At 42.9% G+C, this 18991-nt stretch overlaps 1 protein-coding gene across 7 annotated transcripts in view; it reads left to right on the top strand.

The window, feature by feature from the left end:
• Positions 1 to 5677, top strand: part of LOC146350867 (gamma-aminobutyric acid receptor subunit pi-like) — an 82898-nt gene extending 77221 nt beyond the window's left edge. For all 7 annotated transcript variants that reach the window (XM_084841926.1, XM_084841929.1, XM_084841927.1 and 4 more), the window contains one exon: positions 4262 to 5677. In XM_084841926.1, coding sequence (XP_084698052.1) covers positions 4262 to 4570 — 309 coding nt within the window. In that variant the 3' untranslated portion in view covers positions 4571 to 5677. The remainder of the gene's footprint in view (positions 1 to 4261) is intronic.
• Positions 5678 to 18991: the final 13314 nt, after the last annotated feature.

The following is an 18991-nucleotide window of genomic DNA, read 5'->3' as shown; positions in this document are numbered from 1 at the left end:
GTAGCTTGGGTCCCAGTTTGTTTCCAGACCCAATTCAAAGTGGTGCTTCCTACTCTAAAACCCTATATGATTTGGGGTCAGCATAGCTAAAAGCCCACTTGCTCCTGTGTGATTCTTCCTGCTTGCTGAGATCAAGTTCTGCTTCATGTCCCACCACTCTCTGAGATTCAGTTGTTGGGCAAACAAGGCTACTTTCTTGGCCATACACACACCCCTTTGAGAAGCACTTTTCCCCTCAACCTTTTGAAAGACTGCAAAAACAGTCCATTTTGGATGGATTGTTAATATTGACTCATGCCATGATTGGAGAGTGTTTCTGATGTTGCTGTAATTTGGTTGTTTTGTATTTTATGTTTTTTAAAAATTGTGTATTATTGCACTGTATGCTATTTTGTGGGCCATCTGTGTGACCAAAAAGCAGCATATAAATACTGGCATAAATAAATCCCCCAGTTATGGTCTTATGTATGAAAACGATAGTATTTTTTCCAGGAACTCATGGATCCTGGGCCTGCAACAGAATGAGATGGTAAATTGTGTCATTTCAGACTGTGGGTGGGGCATCATATTTCTGAATGCTCCCTTACATAAAAAATGCTTTGCAACCAGAAAACTAGCAGAGCAGAAAACAGGTTAGGATAGCACCTTTTCCCTTGATATTATTGAGGGGGAGTGTTGCTTGTAGGAGAGCAATAAAAAATGGCATCCCCCACCTACAGTCTAAAATACTCCAGTCGATTTTGCCACACGTGTAGCTCAGGTGTTTGCCCTTTGCCAACTACATGTGTCCTGGTGAACACCATGGGATTTGTAGAGCAAGGGCAAGGAGCCTGTGGCCCTCTGGATGTTTGACTCCAACTCCCATCAGCCCCAGCCAGCATGGTCAGTCATCAGAGATGATGTTCACCAACATCTGGAGGGTCACAGATTTCCTACTGCTGTTGTAGAGGATACACATGTCTGTAATCAAGCACACATGGTAGACAAGTGCTGTGCAGTCGCAATTGGGCACAGCTGCCACCGTAAGTTTGCAGTATGTTTACAGACATACATCTGCTCTGCTAGTGTTACAGATGTTCACTGAGAGATATGTAGTTGACAAATAAAGTTTGAATGGGCCCTGAGGTGCTTGTTTATGCAGCATTCTGCTACTGGCTATTCTTTTAATAGCAATTGTCATGGCATGATATAATAAGCACTTCAGCATCGGTATGAGACATTACACAATATGCAGTGCCCTCCTGTCTTTATGTTGTGCCCCATGATTATCCAGAACAAAAGAAGGAAGGTAAAAGAGAGAGAGAATGAAATAGGAGCCAGTATTTAATCCAAAAGTGATTAAACTTTCAAATGTTTTAGGGACTTGCATTGAGACATATGTTTTAATTGCTCATAATACATTAGCTGTATCATCTAGCTTACTATAGTGCGACAGAAGGAGAATAATGGTAAAGGTGTACCAGAGAACCTCATATGAGCAAACAAGTTTTACATCCTCACTGCTTCTACAAAGCATATCATGACGCCTTAGAAACCTATTTAAAAATGTATTTGCAGAAGAATCCCCAGACCTGCTAGATGTTCTTGCACTCTCTAGTGGGAAGTATTGAATAACTTGCACATGCATAGCTTTTCCACAAAAGCAACATCTTTTCTCCATCCCGTGGGCTGTTGAATTTGAACAAACACATCCATTAATAGAAGCAAGAAGCAGGAGCAGATGCCGTTTTCCAGTAGGTTTCAGCTGTTGTACAGTTGCTTTCCATAGATCCTGCAACTGATTTTTATATCCCTTTTTTTATTGCCATCTGCTTGCTATTCTCTCCTTAAGAGCGGGAACTAGGAGTAGAGCTAATATCATTACTATTTAAAAAAAACACTCAAAAGTTGAGCTCCCTGTTGATATATGCAAGGTTGATTTCCATAATCTGAAAGGGTTCAGCAGTCCTTTAAAAGCCCCCTGATACTCCGGATTTTTGTAAAGCAGATAGGTATTTGTAGTTCTATTATAAATTCTCTTTCTTCTCTTCACCAGGGCAACAGGGTAAGTAAACTTGTGCTAGAAACACATCTTGTTAAGCTCCCTTGGAGAAGATAGTATTGTAACATACAAACGATAGGCTGATACATGCCATGCCAGATGCTGGATTTTTCACACACTGTTTAGCTCCCTCTTAGGGAACATCAAGGAGCTAAAAGCAATCTGATAAAGCATCAGCCACCTGCAAACAACTTTCAGAACGCTGCAGAAGAAAAACATTATTTGTGCAGCATCCTTTCCTGCTGTGCAATACCTGCTGTTTAGCACAATTTTTTTTTACTAGTTTTACCATTGAAAAGTAGATATGTAAACTGAAAATTGCACTCAGGCCCTTCTACCTCTTGTTTTATAAAAAGTTTATAGATGATAACCTGTACAATTTCCCTTTATAATGGATGGGAGTGTTGGAATAGTGAGGTTTCTTTCCTCAGCTTTCTGTATTTTCAAAGTAGCGTGACTGTAATCATTGTGCTGTAATAGAAGATCACACATGAGGCCAATCAGATTCTTTTTTTTTTTTACCCTGCATGTTCAGAATGTTAGTGACTAAAGCACAGAATTAGTGATCTGAGTGCAGATCTGGCATCCAGATCCTAAACATATTTGCTGTGACTAAGAGGCTCAGGGACACTCCAAAACACATCCAAGGTTGTTGTACACACAAGGGTTGTTTCCTTCATGTCAAATGGAAGGAGCAGATATATGTCTGACGAGGAAAGCATGCATAGATCTACTTTCTCTGTGGACATTAATGAAGAAGCCCTTGTGGGGAGGTGCAAACTATGTACACATTAAAGCTCCAGCATCAGGTATATGAAATGAAGTCTCATTTTTCAGTGGGATTTAATTTATATGTAATTTATAAGTGGGCACTGGATTCCATTCTAACACCCTGATACTACATCCTACCAACAAGGATGTAGTAAATAGTACTGAGTTCACAACATGAAATGTATTCAGGATCAGGGCATTAAGCTTTTGTTTGTTTGTCTCTCCACTGAGTGCCCACCACCCGTCCCCACAAACATCTGTGATTAATTGGGGGATGTTTCCAGGTCAGAGGGTGTAGCTTCAATGAAATCATGAACCCTCTCACCTTTTTTTTTTTAGGAAAGAAACAGTGATCTGGTTTGCATGATCAAAACAGCTAGGCTTCAGGGTGGGATTTGAATATTCAACATGGTCTGTTGCTGGGTTATGTGCAGATTGCGTAACCCTTGCACAACCCCTACTGCCCAGGTTTGCACAATAGGACAAGCTGCAGCTGAGCTTTGAATATTCAAAATGACTGATGGCATGTGCCACAGCCCACCATGCCTTAAGTAAGCCACAGTGAGCTGCTTGATTGTGGGAACCGGCCCATGGAGTAGGATATAAGACTATAGGGATCATAGTCCTTAAATCAGCCCAACCCAAAAAACAACCCCAAAAGGAGAAATTACTCAGAAGTTTCAGTGTGACAACAAAATATTGAAAGCCAAAACATCCATACAATGGAGTAAAGAAATTCAGAGCTACAGTGCAAATATAGAATAGTGGTGGTATTTGTTACATGGCATCCCACCATTTCAGCTTAGAGTGGTTTGTTAGGTTAGGCAGAGAGAGAGAGAGAGAGAGAGAGAGAGAGAGAGAAAGTGACTTGCCCATGACAACTAGTTAGCTTTGTGGCTGAGCTTGGATTATGAACCCTGGTTTCCCATGTTCAAACTCAACTCTCTAGTCACTTCACTGTACTGGAGTAGTGCATTCCACAAAGTGATGGCTTCCACAAAGTATGAGAGAGAGGCAGGCAGGCAGGCAAGGTAAGAATTTCTAGAGGGGTTAAAGTAGCAGGGCAGGAGCTAATTTGAGGGCTGGTGAGGTCAGCAGAGGTACACTGGCTTGTGGTTTTTGAGCTGCTGTGATCACACAGTTGTGTGGGCCACAAATACGGGCCTTACATGGAGGCACTGGTTTATAAATCTGGTCTTTCTGCACAATCCCTGCTGTGTTGTCAGCCACCTGAAGCCCCACATGCTCCACAGGTTTGGGGGCTGCTGAGAGTCGGAACCAGGTCTTACACTTCATGTTGGCTTGTACTTGGAGGCACGTGAACCCTTCTTCTGTTATATAGCTGTACCTGTTAGTTAAGTGAATTGCATGGAGAGACTTTGTGTTTAAAGTAAGTTTGTGATGGGATTTATGACAAAAGTGATCCAGTCCAACTGTGTTTCTTACCAGGAGGAGGCTGAAGAGGCTGAAGAGGAAATCAACAGAGTCCTGTCAGCAATTGCCAACAGTTGCAAAGCTGATAAGATTAACAAGGCTGACTCAGACAAGCTCACCAAAACCTCCAGTGGCAGAAAAGAGGAAAAAAGCAAACACAGCAGGTGTCACTCGCCAATGGCAGTGATGAAAAGACTATTCTGTATATTTGACTGCTTCCATGTTAAAAACCCATATCACATAGACAATTATGCACGGCTTTCTTTCCCATTATCATTTATCATAATAAATGTTTTTTACTGGGTGCATTATTTGTATTTTTAAGCTTTTAAACACTCATGAAAATGTATGATGAGTATAGCAAGGAAAAAGACTTTTGTCAAGAGAAAAGATTTATTCTGCACTTCATTAGGATATCAAAAGAAGACTATCATTTTATTGAGTAGTATTTTTGTTGAATTTCTATTTAAATCAATTTTCATTTGTTAGACTACTGTAGTATAAAATCTGTTGCTGGTCATCTGTTAAATGACTGTATTTTTTAAATTGACCTAATTGTTAGGATGCATGTTAATCTTGGTTTGTAACGTTTACTGAATGGCAGAACACTTTTTAAAAATCTACTTGTAAATCTTTGTAAAATGAGTCTTAGGTAACACTAGTCTGGGCTATGATTAATATGTTTACAAAGAAAACCAGGAAGGTTTTATCTCCTCCCCCTCCCCCCTGGGTAGATTCAATATCGTATTCCCTTTGGCATTGTCAATAATGCGTAGGGCTTGAAGAATATTATGTAACAAAACTCTTATCAGTGCCCATTAAATGTTTTCAGTGAAGAGCATAGATCACTACTTTGAAAACTGAGAATATGAATGCAAACAATGAGGCAGAGAATTCTTTGTAAGCCTGCATGGGGAAGGGGGGCGCGGCCTTCCTTTGGGTATCCCACCGCTAATGTCCACCACCTGTGCAGAAAACGATCCCACCTATGGAGTTTCTTATTTTAAGCAGTGTTTGTATTTCAGGGCCTTAGAATACTTCGAAACCTCCTAGCAGCTTGGCATAAGAAGCTTAGGTGTGAGAGGAGCACCAACACCAGAGACAATATAAACTATTTAACAAGTTTGTTTATTAAAGGGATATTTTGTACATAAGGGAATAATGATAGCTTGGGGTCTGAAAAAGAATGCTGACAACTTTTAAGGACTAAAGCGATACTAGGTCCATCTACACGGAAGGTTTACCCTGGTGCTACTGTGGCTCACAGTCCATGACACATGGCGTTGCTACCACTCCACAGCAAACCTGTCCTTTCCAGCTAAACCCCTGCATTTTTTCCAAAGGTGTTTTGTGCCACATTTTTCCTTTAACCTGACTTCTGCGCAGTTCCAGTGGAGTGTGCCCCATATCCCCTAATTAAATGTCGCTTACTACGTGTTTTTTGGGGTGTGTGTGTTTTGAGGTTGCATCACTGTAGATGCTGCTCCTTTTGTTTCTTTTCCCGCTACATCCATTGGCAGCAAGAAAGATCGGGGTGGGTCACAAGCCGCTAATAAGCTAATTGTTGAGAAAGATGTTGGCTAAACATGTCTACTCAGATGTAAGGAGCAAAGAGAAGGGGTGGGTAGCCATTCTCCCAGGCTTACAGATAAAAAGATCAGAGGGGAGGAAGGAAAGTTGCACTCATAAATGCTTTTCCAGTTCCACATGTGCACAAGGGTGAACAATTGGGGCTTTGTAAACGTGGCTTCTCAGATGTAAGGAGCAAAGGGGAGCAGAGACAAGCGTTGGGTGTCCTTTTCCATAACAGCAACAGGCAGAGAGAAGGGGTGGAAGAACCCTGTTTGGAGGAAGGGAAAGTTGCAATCGCTGCTTTGTAAACATACTCAGATGCAAGGAGCAGAGGCAAGAAAGCGAGCAAAGGGGGCGGCAAAGGGGTGCCATAAGGAGCTGCTGTTCTGCCGTCTGCCCCACCAGTAGGCTCCTGGGGCAAGCCTTTTGTTTTAAATCTCTGCTCTTAGGGAGAGCAAAAGAATAGAAAGAATTAACCTTTGGCTTCTCCCTACACTTACCATGGGTGGCGGGGGAGTATGTTTGGAAAGCATCTCCTGTCTCCACACCTTTGAATCTGGTTCTCCCTTTTCTCCTTTTTAATTTCTTTGTCTCAAGGAACAAGGAGCTGACATGGATAACCATGTTTACTCAGAAGTAAATCACATCATGTTCAACGAGGCTTACTCTCAGGAGTCTTTCTCAGAAGTCAGCAGGTTGCTTTTGGAATGAAAAAAAATCACTCTCATCAAGCTTAATGAATGTTAAAAAAAAAAAGAAGGAAAAGAAAAGGAAAAAAGGAAAGAAATGTGTTGATCATGCATCGTTCAGTTGTGGAAATCTGCACTCCTATGTACGAAATAGTGTGGTTTCTACTGCTGACATTTGCCCCGAGACAGCGGTTTTTCCCCAGTATACACTGCATTAGCTGACAACGTGTACCATGGAAGGTGCAGATCCGAAATGGTGAAAATCCGGTTTTACATGGAATTGTCTCAGAAAGCGTCTCCATGTGGATGGGGCTAGTATTGTTGATAAAAGCCTCTTAAGTACTTTTTTTTTTTTTTTTTTACACCTCAGCCCAAATTCTCTAAACCTCTACCCCAGCCAAATTCACTCACAGTCATGCCCAGTTCTTCAGTACGTTATTCCTCTGGCACCATAGCTCCTCCTGTTGTACTCTGGTTACTTGGGACAGTTTATCTGGTTTTAATATCTGCTTATGTAAACTTCTTCTAGTAAGCTCTTAACACACGGAAGCCTCCCGGCATAACACAACCACCTGCTCCATATTCCAGATCTTCACCAGCAACATACAGTTATCACATAGGGAAGGACTACCTTAATATTCAGACATCATCTATTTCCCCTTCTCAGCTTTTCCTAGCCCTTGTCTCACACACCAACCAGCAAACTATCTCTAATTCCACCAACTGACTCACAACTCTCCGTTAACTCCAACTGTCAACTGTCATTTTTCAACTGCCCATTACCCCCTAGCTAAAACTCCCAGCCAAGCACAGTCTGATGTTTCCCAGACCAATCAAAATTGAATTTCCCTGACCCAGGCCCCATATAGAACATAAATAATAATATACATAGCTTTTCTCCACAGCTGCAGATAAGTTTACTCAGCAATGGATGCTTTTCCTAAGGGAAGAAATATCAAGGCTTAGGTTTGCAGCTTTTCTCTAACAGAATATTGATCTTAATACTGTAGGTTTCATATTATGGTATCAAAATATTTATGAACTGCCTTTCAGCCCTAACAAGGGCTCTCATTGTACAATGAACCTCCTGTAATTTGAAATGCTATAGCCAAAATCTGGTCTATCACCTCAATAGGAAATGGATGCCTATCTGTTCCCCACCCCCTTCCAAAGCAAGATGATTGGAGGAAAACACACAGGCTTGCTTTAAAACCAAACCCCAAAATGTTTCTTCATAATTCACTCCAGCAAAAAAAAAATGCAGTTTTCTCTACAGAGCAGAAGAGGGTGCTCTCAGATCAATGGTTGCTATCTAGATGTGGTTTGTTTTCATCATCTCTGAAGACTTTTTTTCTTGTAATATATTAGATGCAACAAAATTCTTTCATTTGATACACTAAACATTGCAACCTCTCGTCTCAATACACTGTGAATGGAAGATTGGATCTCTCTGAAATCGTTCTACAGCTTGCATTGGTGCCAGAGTCCCTAGAAAAACTCACTTATTTTATAAACCAATGAATTTGGCTCAGTTATGATCACAACCAATTTGTGTACTTGATCTTTACACACATTCCTTTGTGCTTTTAAGTATATGAAGTGAGCAACATGGTTGGAGGCATAGGATTGGATCCAGGTTTAAGCACATGCTACTGGGCTCACGGAAGCAGATGTCCCTGCCCCCTCCTCCCCATGGTAGCCTCTCCAGCTCCCTGCAAATGCTACACAGAGGTCAGGGGACCCTGCTGAATGGGGTGAGCTGTGGCGGGGGGGGGGATCCCTCAAAATCATACAGAGGCACTTTCCATAAGCATCGAGAGCCCTTCTGTCAACAAAAGGCAGATCCTGGATCCAACACAAAGGGATTGGAGGGGGAATGGGTGTTCCTAGCAATTATTTTTGTTTTATGTTTGCACAAGCAACAATTTAATAATAGTTCATGAACATCCATCTAATGATGAAATAGATAGCATATAATTTGTTTTAATAATTCCAACACAGAACAGAATTAATAACTAGTATTTAGACTAAAGTATGATTCTATGAATCATTAATATTTGTAAAAGCTCACATAGCTGCAAGAAGCATTCATATAGTGGCTGAAATATGGGGACATCGCTCCAGTTTTGAAGGTATTATGATGACCCTAAACTCATCTGCCCACCATTGCTATTGCTCCTGGAAAGAAGGGAGAACAGACTTCCATTTTGTTCTATTTATTTGACCCAGTGTCTTCACCACCTCCCTGTTCTTTTCCAGGAATAATTGAGGGCATTGTTTTATATCCCATAAAGCATTAAAGATCTTATAAAAACCACCTTCTCCCAGCCCCACCCCAATTAGATCCAACGGTCTCACCTTAACAAAATATTTTTCCTTGCAGTCTCACTGACATCCATCTTTCAGAAGGATTGTAAGGCTCACTGGCGTGGACTAGCCATGGTTAAGTTCACAAACTGATTACATTCATATTCTGTTCTGCTGTGGGAGGGGGCTTGCTTTCATCATTCATGTTAAGTGGGATATATATCTAAATAGGTAAATAAACAAGCATTGCAATCCCCTTTCCATGCAGGAAGCTACGCACAGCAGACGGGAAAAGTGACAATGAACAGCGTAAAAAGACTGAATCAGCAAAGGTGGGGAAGCAACAACACTTAACCTTAGGGCTAAGCTGAGGGCAGGATGATTGGACCACAAATCATCCATTCTCTTCACAGCTGATATCCTAACAGCAGGCATAGCTAGAGTGAAAATAGGTGGTAGTAGACTACAATCAAGACATTATGGGAAAGAGTTCTGGGGAAACAAAACACACCCCCTTTTAGATTTATTGCTAACTTTAAGAGTGCCACAAAACCCACAATCCATTTCCATTGCTGCACCTGAATTAATATAACGGGGTACAACAGCAATCTGATCTTATGTGGAGTTAGGCATCCCTAAACCCTCTGAAATCCTTGGATGTAGACACACTTAACTGTGCATAGAACTGGGCTGTATTTGGCAAATAACCTCCATAGTAAAACCACTAAAAAGTATCATGACAGGCTCACTGAGTCTATTAGAAAGCAACACAAAGACTGTTTGTATAACCAACCCCCACCCCTTCACTGAATGCATGAGGGGAAAACAGGACGCTACCTTCTAGACCTGCCCACATCATTCTCTGGCAAAACTTGCTGGCAGCCATTTTATGTTCAATGGGGACACTGGGGCCTTCTTCACACGGAGCTTTTATCTTGCTGTTGAGATGGCTCCTTCACGGAAGTTTGCAGGCTCTTTACATGATGCTGTGATCATTCAAGGCATCTCCTGCACTAAATGCCCTTTGTTCCATTTTTAAATAGATTGCAGATAATGAGCTATCAAATTACCCTGTTGTGTTCTGCTCCTGTTTCCTCCGTGAAAAGAGGAAAAGTGGCAAGAAGAGGAGCGAGATCAATGAAAGATAATGAAAGATATCTCCCCGATATAGGGAGGAAGAGGGGGGAAGGGGAGGGGGGAAGGGGAGGGGGGAAAGGAAGCGGGTGAAAAAAGACAGGTAGCAGCCGCAAGCTCCCTCTTCTAGCCAAGCCACCATATCTCTGAACCCCAAAGCTCTGAAGTGTACCCTTATGCACAAGTCACATATTTCTCTCTCTCTGGCACCTCTGATGTCTCCCACACACAGATACATTGATCTAATGCCTGTCACCCATTTTCACTCCTTTGTCTCTCACCCAAGGGAGCCCTTGTACTGTCAGGGTTGGATCCAGACTTGGTCATACTTAAGAGCAGACCCACTGAAACCAATTAGACTTAATTAAATCATAACTTACTTATGTCCTGCTGATTTCAAAGGGTCTACTATAAGCATGAGTAAAGTGTGGACAATGTCTTGTTTCAGAACCCAAGGCTGCCTGAAACGTGTCATCTCCCCTGGAGCCCACAGCCCTAAACTCAGGCACGGTGAGGGGAAAATACTCTGCAACATGTTTAATTGCATTTGTCTTTATTAGCGTGCCACATGTTCCAGATCTGAACTACAGCATTTAGGGCTCCTTCAGTAAGCCCTTGCTCACCTTAAGCCCTGGTGAGTACCACTGTCTTGTGCATGCTGAAACAAGAATAAGAATGCGGCATAGGTGGTTGTGTCATTGACTGCTGTCCTAAGGAATATATATTTTTCTCAACAATATTCTACTTGTGCTCTTGTTTGTATTGGCAAGGAGATGCCAGTGCTGGAAGTCATAAACATAGTCAACGAATCTGGCTAGTTCTTCTGCATCAATTTTTTACAGCCCCACCAGCAGCAGCATCGATGCTGGACATTTTCCTTTTCCCTGTTCACTGACGTATCTGACCTCCCAATATGTCCTTCCTACCCAGAAGCCTTTGCAAGTTTGTCTAGCTACTCATGAACTGGCTCTTCATTTTATTTTATGCTTTTAAAACCCACACATATTGGAGTTGTTTTTGAACAGCCAGCATTTCTCCTTTCTCTTTACCAGCTGTTCTTTCACAGCTGCCGTGCACGATAATCACCCCGCTCATCTCTATTTGGCGGAGCCAGACTCCTCTCTAGAGATCTTATGTTTGCTGTACTATTCCATGGGAAGGAGTTAAGAATGCAGGGGAAAGACAAAAACACTATTCAAATGGCTCACGGTAGACATTGCTAGGAAAAGCATATGTGGCCAAATCAAAATTGTATACGCAATTTAGCTGTCAAAAGTTTCATTTCTCTCCATGCTGGTTGTAAACATTCTAGTTTCAAGAGTATATTCCATAGTTGCTAGCAGCCATAGGGCAGGAATTCTCAAACTGTGTGGAGGAAACTGGTAGTGTACCATGAGAAATACATTAATTAAAGGCTCCTGTGAACTCTACATTCTCACCTGCAGCAGGTCTTCTGCACTGTCTCTATATGATACTTTGCTCTGGTGTTGGGAAGGTAATTCTGCCCTGTTTCTGCACTGGGTGTGATTCAATCATTCAACTATTCCTGATTCAAAAACGCAGCAGAATTACCTACCCTCAGAGGAAGCGGCATGTTGCATTTCTGAGTAACTGCTTTGTTCCTGACATAGAGCATTTCTGCACAAGGAAATGCATGCTTGTGATTGGTCACTTCTGGAAGTTTGCACGTCCTTTACATGACACCATCGACCTCCAGGGCATCTCCTGCTCTTTCGGACCTTTATCCTGCTTTTAAAAAGATTAGAGATAACCCGATAAGGAACATTCATAAAATATACTGGCTATGTTTAATTGCACAGTTCCACTAGAACCACAGCGCCATATAGTGGCTGTAAAATGAAACATATAGAACTTGCCAAGAAAAGAATTCCCCAATTCAAAGTATGCGTCCGCCAGTGTAGAGGAGCCAAGCTTAATCCCACAAAGAATCCGGAAGGAGAAGCCCTGGTAAGAATGTGGGATTTTAGCCTCATGTGGTGAAGCTCTTAGTGTGGTTGCTAAACAGATGTTTTGGACTATAACTCCCATAATCACTGACCATTCGCCATGCTGGTTGAGCTTGGTGGAAGTTCCAGTCCAAAAGACACAGGCAGGGTAAGGGTGCTCTAGGGCATTGTGGGAAATTTAAATGGTGGCTTGCCAGCATGCACTGATCAGAGCATTGTTGCTGCTCATGTCTGCCAGAGTTCCTCTCAAGCCTAGAGCCAGCCCTCTGCAGAAACACACAGGTTGGCTACTCCAGGGACAGATAATGTTGAAAACACACATACTCAAACATTAACGCTTTGGGGCTATAAGAGTGAATCTGGCCAGGCTTCCAGTTTTAACTGAGAAAAAGTGTGCTTCCTTCCACTATCCAAAGTTTGGGAAACAATGTTATAGGGAAGGATTTAGGAATTTTTTTGGCACAATTGTACTAAAGTATCACATTCTCTGTTTGCACATGCTGATTTTCAATTCTAAATGTTTGTTTGTAACATTGGTTTTAAAAAACAATTTTCCAGGCAGCTTAAAATAAAGTAAAAAATGTATAAAAATAAACTACTATCAAATCATTTTTTTAATTGCCATAAAACAATACAGGATTATAAAACAAATAAAACATCAGCAGTTCTACTCTGAATTGTGAACCACTCAGAGAGCTTTGGCTATTGGGTGCTATAGAAATTTAATTTAAAAAAAATCTAATCTGGGAAAAGACAAACACACACAGTCTTAGCTTGGCACAGCCTGGGCTGCAGGAATGTAGCACAGGAAAAAAGTTCCAAAGTTTGGAGAGCCACCACAGAGAAGGCCCTTTTCCTGGTATCCACCTCAGCAGCACCCAGAGAAGAACTTCTGATGATCATCATAACTGACAAGCAGGTTCACGTGGCAGCTAATGGTACTTCAGATATTGAGATCCCAAGCCGTATATAGGCCTAGTGTGAATAGAACTCCCAGGCTTTGCCCTAAGAATAAACTTCCAAATACATATGTTTAAAATTGGGATCTTTCAGAAGCAAAAAATACACAATCAACGGCATCATAATGGGTCTCTGACTGGACTGTACCACGTCAGACTGCAGAAATGGAGTGAGGATGAAAAAAATGTTCCCTTGTGTGAGAAACTTTTTGCATATTCAAAATTAACATGCCAGGACATAAAGCTAGATTGGAATGTTCCCTGTGCTATACTAGTTTTATATGTACAGGGAGTTTTCTTTATGTTAGGAAGCATTGAGACATTCACTGTACTAACCAGAGACTGTAGTGCTGCATCTAGCAACAGACAGATATAACATGTGGACTAACCCCGCCCACCCCAGGCTGGCCATTGGAGCGTCCTGGGCAGGAAGGCCTCTAAAAGACTTCCCGTTAGGGCTAGGACCTTACCTGAGCAGCAAGGCCTTCCTGTGCCTGGTGTGTTTCTGTGTGCCTCTTTCAGCTCTGACTCCTGGCCTTGATTCAGCCATTATAGAAACCAGGGACTGAAGTGGAGTGTAGGCTTGGCAAAGTCTCTGAGTAAAATCATTGACTGTTCCCCAGTGTTGCCTTGGAAATCCAGCCAGCCTAGTTTCTAAAAGGGATTATAATTTTTTTTTTAAGTTATAAACCCTACTTAGTTATGCCTGGAAGAAATCAGGCACTAGTATAATTAGAACCCCACAAAATGGCATTCATGTCCTGCCATTTTCTAATTAATAGAGAATCTGCAAGGTTGCCTGGGGAAGAAACACAACATCAGAGGTGAAGAGAGAATTTCCTCCTGTAATTCTTCACAGATTAGCAAGTAAAAACAGCCAAATGAAGGAGACTAGCTAACAGTTGTTTATGCCTCCTTTATTATGGCTTGTTAGAGGCTTAAACAGCCCCTTATCTTACGGAGGGAGCAATCTTACAGCCACTAGATAGTGGCTAGACAGCCATAGGAATAGATAGCTTGTTTTCTGGGAACTGACCTTGGAGCCTGTACTCCGAGGTCGGTTCCTGGAGAACCAACCTCCCCGCACATCTGCACTGCCTCCGAGACAGTGCAGAACAGCCCTGTCCTCAGTGCTTGCAAGAGGAGTGCGGAGCAGCTGAAATGGGGTGTGTCTGGGGGACATTCTGGGGTGGGCGGAAATGCCTGTATGACACTTCCAGTGTGTTGGGCAGCAGCCTCCTCCCCTGCTCTGCCCTCCCGCAGCTAGACAGCCGCAATGCAGGGCAGGAGGAGCGTGGAGGGAACGATCCCCTCCATGCTTCTCCTGCCCTGCATTGGATAGGCGGTCACCTCCAAGTTTGGAGGCGGCTGCCTATCTGGATAGGATTGTGTCCTTAGAGGTTCTTAATTTTTGCCCATTCACTTAAGGTGTATGTGTATTGATTAGGTTTTTGTAATTCTAGATGATATTGTAGTCCTTCACGCACTTCATTTGGAATGTACTGGAATCCATGAGTTAATACACAACCCGTTTGTTTAAAGTTGTCCCAAATATTGATACCTTTTTTCTTTTCTTTTCTTTTCCTTTTTTTTTTTTTTTGCTTGCCCTGTTTCATGCCTTAACAGTCTGTCTTGAAGAACTTAAGCAGATTAAGCTTTCCACAGTATGGGGATAAATGGTGGGGAAGGTACTATCTGCTGAATTGATTAGGGTTCTAATATACTTCCCCTTCATGGATCACTGCCTTGTTGTGGCGAAGGGGCTTGCGTAACTCAGTGAAGCCATAAGCTATGCCGTGCAGGGCCACCCAAGACGGACAGGTCATGGCAGAGAGTTCTGACAAAATGTGGTCCACTGGAGAAGGAAATGGCAACCCACTCCAGTATTCTTGCCAAGAAAACCCCATGGAACGTATCACAAGACTAAAAGAGATGACGCCGGAAGATGAGCCCCTCAGGTCGGAAGGTGTCCAATATACTACTGGGGAAGAGCAGAGGGCATTTTCAAGTAGCGCCAGAAAGAGTGAAGCGGCTGGGCCAAAGCCGAAAGGACACTCAGCTGTGGATGTGTCTGGTGGTGAAAAGAAAATCCGATGCTGTAAAGAACAATATTGTTTAGGAACCTGGAATGTCAGATCAATGAATCAAGGTAAGCTGGAGGTGGTCAAACATGAGATGGCAAGATTGAACATCGACATCTTGGGAATCAGCGAACTAAAATGGACAGGCATGGGTGAATTTAATTCAGGTGACCATCATATCTACTACTGTGGGCAAGAATCCCTTAGAAGAAATGGAGTAGCACTTATAGTCAACAAAAGGGTGGGAAAAGCAGTACTGGGGTACAATCTTAAAAACGATAGAATGATCTCCGTACGAATCCAAGGCAAACCGTTCAACATCACAGTAATTCAAGTCTATGCCCCAACCACTGATGCTGAAGAAGCTGAGGTTGATTGGTTCTATGAAGACCTACAACACCTTCTAGAACTAACACCCAAAAAAGATGTCCTCTTCATCATAGGGGATTGGAATGCTAAAGTAGGAAGTCAAGAAATCACCAGGATAACAGGCAAGCATGGCCTTGGTGTACAAAATGAAGCAGGACAAAGGCTAATAGAATTTTGCCAAGAGAACACGCTGATCATAGCAAACACTCTTTTCCAACAGCACAAGAGACGACTCTACACATGGACATTACCAGATGGTCAATATTGAAATCAGATTGATTATGTCCTTTGCAGCCAAAGATGGAGAAGCTCTATACATTCAGTCAAAACAAGACCTGGAGCTGACTGTGGCTCAGATCATGAGCTGCTTGTTGCAAAATTTCGGCTTAAATTGAAGAACGTAGGGAAAACCACTATACCATTAAGTTATGACCTAAATCATATCCCTGATGAATATACAGTGGAGGTGAGGAATAGATTTCAGGGATTAGACCTGATAGACAGAGTGCCTGAGGAACTATGGATGGAGGTCCGTAACTTTGTTCAGGAGGCAGCAACTCAATCCATCCCCAAGAAAAAGAAATGCAAGAAAGCCAAGTGGCTGTCTGAGGAGGCTTTACAAGTAGCTGAGGAAAGAAGGGAAGCGAAAAGCAAGGGAGAAAGGGGAAGATATATCCAACTGAATGCAGAGTTCCAGAGAATAGCAAGGAGAGACAAGAAGGCCTTCTTAAATGAACAATGCAAAGAAATCGAGGAAAACAACAGAATGGGAAAGACTAGAGATCTCTTCAAGAAAATCGGAGATCTCAAGGGAACGTTTTGTGCCAAGACGGGCAGGATCAAGGACAAAGAAGGCAGGGACCTAACAGAAGCAGATGAGATTAAGAAGAGGTGGCAAGAATACACAGAAGAACTATACAGGAAAGATCTGAATGTCCCTGATAGCCATGATAGTGCGGTCACTGAACTTGAGCCGGACATCCGAGAGAGTGAAGTCAAGTGGGCCTTAGGAAGCATTAGTAACAAGAAAGCTAGCGGAGATGACAGTATTCCAGCTGAGCAATTTAAAATTCTAAAAGATGATGCTGTTAAAGTGCTGCATTCAATATGCCAACAAATGTGGAACACTCAACAATGGCCGCAAGACTGGAAAAGGTCAGTTTACATTCCAATTCCAAAGAAGGGTAACGCCAAAGAGTGCTCAAACTACCGCACAATTGCGCTCATTTCACATGCCAGCAAGGTGATGCTCAAAATCCTACAAGCTAGGCTTCAGCAGTATGCGAACCGAGAACTACCAGAAGTACAAGCTGGGTTTCGAAGAGGCAGAGGAACTAGAGATCAAATTGCCAACATTCGCTGGATCATGGAGAAAGCCAGAGAATTCCAGAAAAACGTCTATTTCTGCTTCATTGACTATGCTAAAGCCTTTGATTGTGTGGATCACAACAAACTGTGGCAAATTCTTAAAGTGATGGGAGTACCAGATCACCTTACCTGTCTCCTGAGAAACCTGTACGAGGGTCAAGAAGCAACAGTAAGAACCAGACATGGAACAACCGATTGGTTCAAAATTGGGAAAGGAGTACGACAAGGCTGCATATTGTCACCCTGCTTATTTAACTTATATGCAGAGTACATCATGAGAAATGCCGGGCTGGATGAATCAGAGGTCGGAATTAAGATTGCTGGGAGAATTATCAACAACCTCCGATATGCAGACGATACCACCCTAATGGCAGAAAGCGAAGAGGATCTAAAGAGCCTCTTGCTGAGGGTGAAAGAGGAGAGTGCAAAAGCTGGTTTGAAACTCAACATTAAAAAAATGAAGATCATGGCATCTGGCCCTATCACTTCCTGGCATATAGAAGGGGAAGAAATGGAAGCAGTGACAGATTTTACTTTCTTGGGCTCCAAGATCACCGCAGATGGTGACTGTAGCCATGAAATTAAAAGACGCTTGCTCCTTGGGAGGAAAGCTATGGCAAACCTAGACAGCATAGTAAGAAGCAGAGACATCACCTTGCCGACAAAGGTCCGTCTAATCAAAGCTATGGTTTTCCCAGTAGTAATGTATGGCTGTGAGAGCTGGACTATAAGGAAGGCTGAGCGCCGAAGAATTGATGCTTTCGAACTGTGGTGCTGGAGAAGACTCTTACGAGTCCCCTGGACTGCAAGGAGGTCAAATCAGTCAATCCTAAAGGAAATCAACCCTGAGTGCTCATTGGAAGGACAGATAATGAAGCTGAAGCTCAAATATTTTGGCCACCTAATGCGAAGAGAAAACTCTCTGGAAAAGACCCTGATGCTGGGAAAGACTGAAGGCAAAAGGAGAAGGGGACCGCAGAGGATGAGATGGCTAGATAGCATCACCGATGCAATGAATATGAACTTGAGCATGCTCCAGGAGAGAGCGCAGGACAGGAAGGCCTGGCGTGCTATGGTCCATGGGTTCATGAAGAGTCGGACACGACTGATCGACTGAACAACAACAACTAATATACTTGCTTGCCTAGAGCCTACTCTAGTTGTCCTTCTTCCAAATTGTATGAGCAGGTTGTGATTATTCAGTAGGAATGCAAATATAGTCTGCAGAGGCTTTCAATTTCAGGTCTCAGCCCTGTTGCATAACATATGTTCCAGGGGTCAAGTTGTGTCTCACTGCTAACTCACATTTAGCCCTGCCACCACTTTAAACTAAACTTTGCATTTAAACCAAAATAAAGTGGGACCTACCTTCAATAAAATATTGCAGTGTGGAGTGCTCCTGTTCAGGATTCCAGCCAGCCCTGCCCTCTTTCAAGATACTCACTTCCTTGCCCTTCACTCTGCCTCCTGGTTTTCCATTTTCCCCTCAACAGCCAGTATCCCATGACCACTGAATGTGCTTAGCCCTCACTGGGCTATTTTGGAGTTTGGGGTCCCTTAGGAGTCCTCCCCCCAAACCTTGTTTGAACTTCTGAAAACCTTGGGGTTGCCTTAATCCTGCTGATACCTCCCTCATGGGTGTGGATGATGAAGCTGTGGGGCTGGTCCCATCAGTGACAGCTGTTTGGGGTGAGGGTAGGACACAGAATTTAAAATGGCTGCCATGCCTGACTTCTTAGACTAGATGAGAAGCAGCAGGCAGGTGGTGGTAGTAGCAGCAGAGCAGAGGAGTTGCCTTTGCGTTCCATGGTGTACTGTCTTGAACTTGTAGCAAGTTAGCAGCATTAGCTTGGTGAGGGGGAAGGAAGTGGAGACTCACAGCGTAGGCAGTCAATGAGTCGTGTGACAGAAGCAGAAGCACTGAATGTCCTTTGTGCTGCATGTAGTCTGGAGCTTGGGTCACTTTCTTGAGTGATTTGCCCTGTGCCATTGATGCAGCCATTGATTGCCTTTGGCATTAGTTTGTCAGCCTCAGCATTTCCCATATATAAAATGGGTCAACATTTTCTAGAATGCTTTCTGTGCCCAGTAACAGATTCCATTATCACATGCATGGGTATGTGTCTTGACCTCTAGTGCTACTGAGTTATCTGTTTGGCTGCATGTACTTTTAAGGCTTCTTCATGCTGGGCTTTTATCCTGCGATTGAGATTGCTCCTTCATGGAGGTCTGACGGCTCTTTACATGATGCTGTGACCCCGCCGTGACCCTCCTGTACTAAATGCCCTTTGTTCCGTTT

The sequence above is a fragment of the Heloderma suspectum genome, chromosome 3 (assembly GCF_057233095.1).
Source record: "Heloderma suspectum isolate Gila_16-S chromosome 3, 16-S_ref, whole genome shotgun sequence".
NCBI lineage: Eukaryota > Metazoa > Chordata > Lepidosauria > Squamata > Helodermatidae > Heloderma > Heloderma suspectum.
The sequence above is the reverse complement of the archived record's forward strand: the minus strand, read 5'-3'. Positions and strand labels throughout refer to the sequence as shown.